Source organism: Geospiza fortis, unplaced genomic scaffold (genome assembly GCF_000277835.1).
Source record: "Geospiza fortis unplaced genomic scaffold, GeoFor_1.0 scaffold391, whole genome shotgun sequence".
Lineage (NCBI taxonomy): Eukaryota > Metazoa > Chordata > Aves > Passeriformes > Thraupidae > Geospiza > Geospiza fortis.
The window spans coordinates 643,531-653,570 of NW_005054472.1; the positions used below are offsets into that span (position 1 = coordinate 643,531).

Consider the following 10,040-nt stretch of genomic DNA (forward strand, 5'->3'; position numbering starts at 1 on the left):
CTGCCTGGCTCAGGAGGACAGTGCCACATTAGCACTCCTTGTGCTAATGTTTGGCTTTGGATTGGAGGGACGGGGATTTCTTGACAATTAAATACTGATTTTTAAGGAGCTGAGAACTGTGTTTCATCTTTCCGTTGACACCCAGCTACGCAGAGGGCAGGGCTGGCTCACAAATTACATCACTTCAGGTGTCAAAGAAATTACTCCAGTGCAGAAAAACCACATAAAAACATTTTCTTCTGCTGCTGAAAACAAAATTTGACTGGGGTTTTGGTGAGCTACAGCATTATCAGGGCAAGTGTAACACCCCATTTTTGTGTGTAACACTCACAATCATTTTTGTGTAACACTCACAATCATTTTTGTGAGTTGGTTTTTGCAGCTCTTTTCCTGAAGGAGATCAGGAAGGGTTCCTGAGCCCAGATATTGTTGCTGGATGCTGTTATTAAAGCTCAATTCTTCCTTCATGAAAATTTCTGGGAGCATTTCTCTCACTCACGTTCTCTGGCTCTGGGGACCTGAGAAAAACCATTATCAGGCTCATATCTGAAACGATGGTTTACCTAAAGCTGCTGTGAAATAGGAGCGATGACAAAGAATGTCAAACCAAAGCTGGGCTGTTGAGTGTTATCAGAACTTCTTAGAGCACAAAAAGCGCCTTGAAAGGCACTATTGAAACTGCCTTATCACGCCCAGACACTTTACTGGAAACCTGATGTTAAACTGGTCTGGGAGCAGCCCTTGAGAGCGGGGCGCCTGCGGATCACAACAGCTCATTGACAATTTCTTGAAGGAATTTTTTTTGGGGGGGATGAAATGAATGATTTGAAATGAATTATTCATTGTTGAAATGAATATTGAAATGAAATGAGGAGGGCAGTAACTCCCAGTAACACCAGTGGGATGACTCCCAGTGCACAGGGGATGGAGCAGGGCTGAGTTTCCCAATGTAACCAGCCAGGGGTGAGTCAGTGCCTTGTCCCCTCTGAGTGTCTTGTCCTTGTCACGCTCCAGGGCTCTCCAGGACCGTGTCCTGTGTTAGTCACTGCCCCAAGCCCTGTGTCTGCAGCAGCCTGGTGCTTTCAGCCACCCTGGAGATGTTTTGTCACCACAGCAGTGATGGTGACAGTGGGCTGAGCATCGTTCCTGCTGCGATAGATAAAACCAGCACTGAGAGATCAGCAATGGGAAGGATTCCACTGGTTGATGAATGGAAAAAGATATTTGATTTTACGAATAAACTTTAGGTTTGCTGATACATGAAACTGGATATTGAAAGATGAAAGAAACAATGGGGGAAAGTCCTAAATTCTGTAAGAATTAAAAATGAAAAGGGAGGGTTGTACACTAGAGGGAAGTCTCTGGTGTCAGGTGTTTTGGGAAGTCTGGGCCTCTCAAGTACCTCAGAAATGGGGAAAGAGAGAGGGAAATATGGCTGGGAAATTGGGATAAAAAGGAGGCTGCGTCCTCCAAAAATGTGAGAGACCCCAAGGGAATGCCCCATGGCCTCTCCCTTTATTGGAATAAAGCCAAAGGACTCCTCTGTCTCCTTTTTGGACACAAACCTCTGCTGTTTGTGGATTCATTCTCCTGACACAGCATTATTTTCCAGCTGCTCTGGGGATGCTCCCTCTGATCCCGACTCTGCCCCTTACGTGCCTGTGAGATGTGGGATGTGCTGCTCGCCACGGGCTTTGCATAAATGATTTCTCAGATGCGTTAATGGCACCCAGGGCTGAGTTTTAATTCCTGAGCACCGGGGCAGCTGGCTCACAACCCTCTCTGCTGCCTTTGCTTGTTATCTGGGCTGTCCCTACCTTTGGAGTGCCCTGCCACAACGTGCCTGCCATGAAACCCCGAGGGAGGAGCCCTCTCTCGTTGGCTGGAAGTGCTCCTGGGGAGAGGAGAGGAGCCTTCCCTGCCCCATTCCCAGCCCTGAGTGCCCCCGAGGTTTAGCCATGCCCAGAGTGCCTGCGGGAGTCACTTCCCATTTTACTGAGCTCATCTGCAGCGTCACACCGCTGAGTTTCAGAAATCCCTGCTCCTTCTTTCCCTCTTCCTTCCCAGAGCAAAGGAGGGTGATTTACTGTTTTATTGAGGGTGTTTCCATGCTGCTGGAGCTCTAGGGTTGATGACAGGCTGGGGAGAGCCACGCTGGGGGGATTCGCTTCTATCTGGGTTTGGTCCAGCATGTGCTTCAAACTGCCAGAGGGCAGGGATGGATGGGATTTTGGGAAGAAATTCTGCCCTGTGAGGATGGGCAGGCCCTGGCACAGGGTGCCCAGGGCAGCTGTGGCTGCCCCTGGATCCCTGGAAGCGTCCAGGGCCAGGCTGGACAGGGCTTGGAGCACCCTGGGACAGCGGAAGGTGACCCTGCCATGGGACATGAGATGGTCTCTGAGGTCCCTCCCAACCCAAACCATTCTGGGAACCCTGCTGGTTCCCCCCACTCTGCTCTGAAATGAGAGGCTTTTGGACATCCCCCACGTCCAGCACTTGGGCTGCTCCACCACCACCATCTCACACCCAGTAAAACCCCAAAATGAAATCTCTCTGGGCTGTTCCCCACCCCGGTGGGGTTTTCCTCCTCCTTGCCCTTGTGCTGAGGGTCCTGCTGTTTCTTTTGCTTTGCAGAAGGTCGGTGACAGAATAGAGGGGCTGAGGGACACATGCAGAGACTTGTACAAGGCCCTGGACCTCGATAATCCAACGTTTCCCTGCTGTTCCTGTATCACCCCAGCATTTCTCCTCCACCTCCCCCGCAGCCACGTCTCCTCCTTGCCTTCTGGCACTTGGCTGACCCATCCGGGGCGTCAGTTCGCTTACCAAAAGGAAAAAAAAAAAAACCCGAAAAGAAAGAAATGCTTTCATGTCATCTGCCATTTACATAATGAAGTAAGAACTCACTGCCTCTTCCATTGTTTCCTCACCCGGGCTGGGTGTGCACCGGGCTCCCGGGAATGCTGCCACTTCCTCTGCTTCCAGCAAAACTTTTGCTGCAATTCCAGGCAGCAGCTGGGATTTGGGGGAGGATTAACCAGCCCAGATCCCTCCAACGCTTCAGCCAGGGCAAATCCAACCTGCTGCAGCCTGGGCCCTGCCGTCTGGCTGATTTCCAGCGGGTGAGGGAGGCACAGTGGGCACACCTGGGGCACTTCCAGCAACCCTGTGTGCAACAGCCTGACTAGCCTGGGCAGAAAATCCATTTGCCTAGTGACAGATCTCCGCTCAAGACTGAGCTTGGCGATCAATAAGTTAATTAGTCACCCAGCAGGACAGCCCTGGCCCACAGGCACAAGGTACATTGCAACAGGGACACGCTGGGGCTGCTGCTCCCTGCAGGAACCTGCTCCAGAGGCTGCCTCTAACTCCAGAGGGGTGACTTTGCCACCCCAGTGCCCTCCATGTCCAGCTGGCCATCCCTCCTGGTCCCAGAAACTGCAGGGAGTTGATTTAGCTGCACGTTTTTGTTTGTAGACTGAATGAAGCTCTCTCCAAGGGGCTGCAGGAGCATCCAAACCAACCTCGGAGCCAGCAGCACAGGGGCCTGGGGTTTGCACCAGCACTGCCACCTCTGTGTGACAGTGAGCCTCAGCTGACAAATCCTGGTTCCTTGGGGGCTGAAATGCTGGGAGGAGAACGTGTCTGCTCCTTTTGCTCAGCAGGGAGAGCTCGTGGTGAGATGGTCATGGGTGTCACTGTGCCACTGGGCTGGGGGCTTGGGAAGGTGGTGTTGGAATTTCTGTCCTTCTGCAGGGTGATCACCTAAATCCCCTCTGAGCCTGGAAACCACTTATTCTGCCAGCAGGGTGGGAGCAGTGTCCTCCAAAACCCCCAGCCTCGCGTTTCTGTGCATCTCCAACACCACGGACACAGGATGGAGAAGTGTCCAGGAACTGAGGAGATTTGGGACAGCATTCCCTGAGGCTGCTAGTAGGATTCCTTGAATTTTGGACCAGGATTACCTGAAAGTGGCAGGGGAAAGCCGGGACAATGATGGAGAAAACCCTGGACTGGAGTTTCACCAGTTCCACCAGGTCCATTGCTGTGGTGGTGTTCGCAGGGGTCCCAGGATGAGGGAAGAGATGAGAATCTTTACTCCATGTTTCAGAAGGCTGATTTATTATTTTATTATATATATTATATTATATTAAAAGACAATAATGTACTAAAACTATACTAAAAGAATAGAAGAAAGGATTTAATCAGAAGGCTTGCAAGGAATGGAATGGAATGATAATAAAATCTTGTGACTGACCAGAGTCCCGATCCAGCTGGACCTTTGATTGGTCATTAATTAAAAACAACCACATGAGACCAATCAAAGATGCACCTGTTGCATTCCACAGCAGCAGATAATTATTGTTTTTCTTTTCCTCTGAGGTTTCTCAGCTTCTCAGGTAAAAAATCCTAGCAAAAGTATTTTTCATAAAATATGTCCGTGACACATTGCCAGAAGTCCTGGAGTGCAGGGGAGTGATGCCCCTGAGCTTCCCACATCCCAACTGTGGGCAGCTGGGAATGGCCCCTCTCCAGGAGGGGATTGCCAGCATTGCTCCATGTTTGAGATTTTGGGGATGTGACCCCAAGGATGGTCCCTAATTTTGGGATTTCACATCCCTCTTCCCAAAAGAAAACCCACGCAGTGATGCCAGAGTTCCCGCCTCCGTAGGTGAGGGAAACACCTGTGGGAGAGAGAGCTGGTCCCTTGCACTAGCTCATTAATTCAGCAAATTACAAAGGGAAATACGTGCTGGGAAAAGCAAGAAAAATCCCAAAAGTTAATCCAAGAGTTATTTCCTCCTGGTACCGGGATAAAAGCGCCTCCTTTGGAGCTCTCCAGGCCAGACGTAGGTGAGAGGTGAGCCCACACCGAAGAGCAAGGTAAGATACTGAGTTTATCCCTTTGCTCTATGTCCTTTTGGGTATTTCCTCGTGTTCCTATCTCTGAAATATTTTTTTTATTAATAACCTAAATTTTCAGTGCTAACAAAACTTGTGCTTGACTTATGCTATGCCAGAGGGAAACTGGTTTCTTTTGGGATAAGACTTTGGGATCTGTTACTTTCAGTCAGTTACCTCCTGTTGCTTCTGTGTCATCAGACTTAAAAATTTAATTTCACTGTATTTATTTTTCTGATAAGATCTTTTCAGAATAACTAATGTTATTAGTTATTACAGTCTAATGTTTATTTAGATGCATTTTAACTGATATTTTATTTATTTTTCCTTTTCTTTTTGAGCTCTTCAGTTAATTATTTGATTTTTTTTCTCTTGATCATGGGGAGCAAAGAAGAAATGGGTGAGAGATAGTAATGAGTACGGGGTTTTTAATACAGATGTACAAGTTTGGAATAAAATGTGTTTATTTTCACATGGATCACAGTTGTGTTATTTAGGAAAATAAGGAGGAATATTCTCTTCCTTGGGCAGGACTCCCAGGCAGCTGACATGAGAGGATCCCCCCTGTTCCTCTGCCTCTTCTCCGTGTCCTGCTGGATGAATTTGATGCCAACAGCTGGGGACAAAATCTTCCACTTTGGAGCCTGCAGGGTTTCCATGAGCATGACAGAGATCAGGGCTGGCTTCACAGCAATTAAAGCCAATATTGTGGGTATTTCCCAGGCTTTGGGGGGCTGGGGGAGCCCCTGGCAGCTCCTGGAGCCCCTCTGGAGCCAGCAGCTCCATGCCCATCTCCGTTTTCTCCGCAGCAATCCAGAGACCCCATCCGGACCCTGAGCATCCTGTCCCACCCTCACTCCCTGCACAAGGTCAAGGTAGGTGGTCCTGGCTGGGGAGCCCTCCTGGGATCCTAAAACAGGTGAATGTGACCTTGGGAAGTGCAATCTATGATGAATCAGTGATTTTTAGCTTTCTCACACCCCAAAGTCCGGGGCAGGAGCCGCTGTCCGGGTCTCAGCCTCTGATCCCCAGCTGCAGAATCAGCTGGTTTCATTTTGTGAGACTTGCTGAGGATGGATCTCCTGGAAAATCAGCCTAAAATGATTTCCCATCTATTTTATCAGCTTCAATCAAGTACCACTGAAGAAGCTTTCTCTGAATCAAACTGTCCTGCTGTGCTCAGCTACCACGAGCTTCCTGTCAGAGATGCTTTATCCTAGAGAGCAACTGCAGGTCACACCCCTTTGGAAGAACTTTTAGTCATTAAATTAATTTTCTAAGTCTTCAGACAGGTGCTGCATCACTTATCAGCTCTTCACCTTCTACGTGGACAAGGTTTTCAAGCACTGCAGGACCGAGGACTCGTTTGTGAACAGGAAAATCAGCAGCATTGCCAACTCCTTCCTCAGCACGAGGAGGAAGCTCGGGCAGTGTGTAAGTCCTGGCTTCTGCTCCAGTGTGCATCCCTTAATATTTCATCTATAAACCAACCTGGGAGATTTATAAAGCTGCAAAGTCTCTGTTTATATAAATGTTTTTTGATGAGAATACAAAGCAGAGTGGTGTGAAGAGTGTTCTGTCCACTGGGAGATTTTTATATTTGCCCAATCACCAGCAAACTCCCCTTTTGGTCCTAAAGGCCAAAATTTATCCTGTCCTTGTGTCTGTCAAGTGAGTTAAAGCCTGATTTAGGCACCTGCAGCCTTTCCCACAGTTCCACAGTGTCTCAGTCTATGATGCCCAGCAAAATCAGAAACTGAAATCTTATTTTAAAAAATAAGATTCATGAATTTATCTTGTTTTTCCAGCGTGAGCAGAATAATTGCGTGTGTGGGGAGGAATCCACGGAGAAATTCAAGCAAATACTTGCAAACTATGAAGGGGTGAGTTGGTGACTGAGCCTGGTCACACACACATATTATTATATGTTATATATTATATGTAATATGTTATGTGTTATATATTATATATTATATATTATATATCATATATTATATATTATATATTATATATTATATATTATATGTTATATGTTATATGTTATATATTGTATTATTAACACAGATATTTACATTCTCTTTATGTTGGGTTGTAGTGATGGTGCCTGCTTACAGCTCATGCCTTTAAATATAATTTCAGCTGAATGTCACATCTGCAGCCATGAAATCCCTGGGGGAGCTGGACATCCTCCTGGACTGGATGGAGAAATCTCGTTAGCAGGAGGTGTTAATTACCCATGGGCTGGTGCTGAGGAGCTGCAGGGGCTTTGCAGAGATGAGAGGGACAATAAATCACTGTATCAGTGCAGCTCCCCAGCAGTTCCAGCTGCATTCAGGCAAACATGGGGAGCTTTGCCAGCCAGGGACATCAGCAGAGTCTTCATTAAGATGGAAATAACGAGTTTGATTAAATCAGCATCACCAAGGATGCTCCCAGGGAAAAGCCACAAGGGTTTCTCTTGCTGGCAGATATAAGCTGTGATCATGTCATAAAATTATGGTTTAAATTACAGATATTTTGTCTAGGGAATGTGGGGCATGAGTGCTGAGAGCTGGCTGGTACAGCTGATGTTGCATAAACCTGGGCTCGTTCTCAGGGCTGCTGCCACTGATGGATCTGGCTGAAATGAGAAGTACAGTGTGGGAAATGCTTCCAAGAACAGGTCCTAGCAGGTATGTCAGGCCTTAGAAATCTGTGTTTCCTTTTGAGATGATATTTTCTGCCTTATCAGTAAAAAAGTTTCTGTGCAAGATATGTGGTTGCTGAATAGAAAAATGTTTTTGAGTGTATTGAGCAATTTACTGACACTCAGTAGTGAGTTTTGTGGAAATTGGTGGTGATGACCATAAATAAACCCAACTTGAAACTGTGCTGAGTCTGTTTGTCAAAGTTCTGAGGAATTATGTGATTCTTGCTGGTGAAACATTCTGAATTCTCTGTGGTGTCACTCCAGCATGCCAGGGCTGATGCATCCTTCCAGGCACACCAAAACCACCAAACTCAGACCTCAGTGTGGCTAGATCCCCTCCGTTTGTCCCCAGAACTGTGTGTTATTTACAGTTCTGGTCTGTTCTCTCCCATTTTGGGTGTTGCTGGTGCCCAGTGCGTGCCCTAAATCCCAGCTGGGGGACAGCACCAGCATTTCCCTGCGGCACAAGTGTCAGGCTGGGTGGTGCTCGGTGAATCACTTTCAAAGGAAAGATCTCTGCTCACTGTCCTCCCTCAGATATTTGCTGATGCCAAAGGAAAGCCTCTCAGGGCTTTGATTTTGTTAATTCACTTTCCCATGGGTTTCATTTGTCCAGGTGTCAGGGCATGAACAGGTGAACACATCTCGCCATGCTCTGGCAGTGCTCAGGAGAGCTGATTGTTCAGCTCCACCACTCTTTTAGGAATGACAGTTGTCTGGGACATTCCATGGTTCTCTGTTGAAGGACAACCCCTGGGGATGATGCTGGGATGCAGTGAGGTGCCACAGCTCGTCCCTGACCCCAGGAAATCAGCTGGCACCTGTTGAAGGAGCACGGGCTGCTTGGTGAGTTCCTCATGGATCTTTGTGGGCTCTGGATCACAGCTTGAGGGTTTTATTCCACACCTTCAGCTTCACAATCATTACAGCTCATCCCATCCATCACACCCTGTGTGCTGCACCCCTCAGCCCGTGCCTGCCTCAATGCTTTCACCTAAACCAGGGATTTCACACATCTGTCCCCACTGCAGGGCACAGCAGCAGCCCAGGGCCATCACCCCCTCAGGATGGATAAATATCAGACACCCAGGGCTCTATTCTTTGCTTCTAACAATATTCCTCCTCCGAAAACCATTTCAATTCCAAAATACTCCTCCAAAGCTGAGACTAGGCCCCTTGCTGTTGGTGTCAGCCTCTCCTGCTCCTTCCTGGGTTCATGTTTATTAAGCAAAGAAGTTCCCTGGAGCAAGATCTCTGAACTTGATCAGTTCTTCACCTGAAAAATTCTAACAATATTCCTCCCCTCAAAACCACTTCAATTCCAAAATACTTCTCCAAAGCTGAGACTAAGCCCCTTGCTGTTTTTGTCAGCCTCTCCTGCTCCTTCCTGGGTTCATGTTTATTAAGCAAAGAAGTTCTCTGGAGCAAGATCTCTGAACTTGATCAGTTCTTCACCTGAAAGGCGCCAGATGTTGCCTAAACTAAATGATGCTGCACATTGTAATAAGAATATTTAATTAAGTGCCAGCAGTGGGAAGGGGCAGGGGGCACAGCAGGCAGCTGAGGGCTGCAGGATGCTCAGCCCAGCCCTTCTGCCAGGCCCTGCTCCTCTGCCGGAGCTCAGCTCATCCCGAGGGCTCCCAGGGAAGCGAGGGAGGAGCGGAGCTGGGCAAAGATGCCGTGGGGCAGGAGGAAGAGGATTTACAAAGGGAGAGCGAAAGGGGTTTTCTGCTCTCAGAAATTTCCAAACCCGAGCGTTCTCCTGCCATGCTGCCCGCCGGGGATGCTTTCCAGGCTCACACCTTTCCTGCTGCACCTGAGTCAGGCACTCCCTCCCTTCCTGGCTCCGGGCGGGTGCGGACCTGTCCCGGTCCCAGCACGGACCTGTCCCTGCCCCTTCCACAGACCTGTCACGGTCCCTTTCATGGATCTGTCCCGGTCCCTCATGGACTTGTCCCGGTCCCTTTCATGGATCTTTCCCAGTCCCCTTCACGGACATGTCCCTGTCCCAGCACGGATCTGTCCTGGCCCTTCACAGACCTGTCCCGATTCTTTCTCGGACCTGTCCTGGCCCCCTCACTGACATTTCCCAGTCCCCTCACAGACCTGTTCCGGTCCCAGCACGGACCTGTCCTGGTTCCATTTCATGAATCTGTCCTGGCCCCCTCATGGACCTGTCTCAGCCCTTTTACGGACCTGTCCCTGTCCCTCACGGACCTGTCCCAATCCTGTCTTGGACCTGTCCCGGCCCCTCACAGACCTGTCCCGGTCCCTTTCATGAATCTGTCCTGGCCCTTTCACGAACCTGTCCTGGCCCCTCATGGGCCTGTCCCGGCTCCTCACAGACCTGTCCCTGCCCCCCTCACAGACCTGTCCCGGCCCCTCACGAACCTGTCCCTGCCCCCCTCACAGACCTGTCCCGGCCCCTCACAGACCTGTCCCTGCCCCC

General features: G+C 49.0%; 2 protein-coding genes across 2 annotated transcripts in view; one reads left to right on the plus strand and one right to left on the minus strand.

Annotated features, from left to right (window-relative positions):
• The window catches only part of IL10 (interleukin 10), an 18,592-nt gene extending 14,549 nt beyond the window's left edge, over positions 1 to 4,043 (minus strand). Inside the window, exon 1 of the mRNA XM_005428130.1 lies at positions 3,966 to 4,043. Within this exon, the coding sequence (XP_005428187.1) occupies positions 3,966 to 4,043 (78 nt within the window). The remainder of the gene's footprint in view (positions 1 to 3,965) is intronic.
• Positions 4,044 to 5,451: 1,408 nt separating this feature from the next.
• On the plus strand, positions 5,452 to 7,119 carry LOC102044424 (interleukin-20). The gene is made up of 5 exons (XM_005428131.1): positions 5,452 to 5,610; positions 5,712 to 5,777; positions 6,184 to 6,336; positions 6,711 to 6,785; positions 7,042 to 7,119. Exons 1-5 carry the CDS (start codon positions 5,452 to 5,454, stop codon positions 7,117 to 7,119), a joined length of 531 nt encoding a protein of 176 aa, XP_005428188.1.
• Positions 7,120 to 10,040: the final 2,921 nt, after the last annotated feature.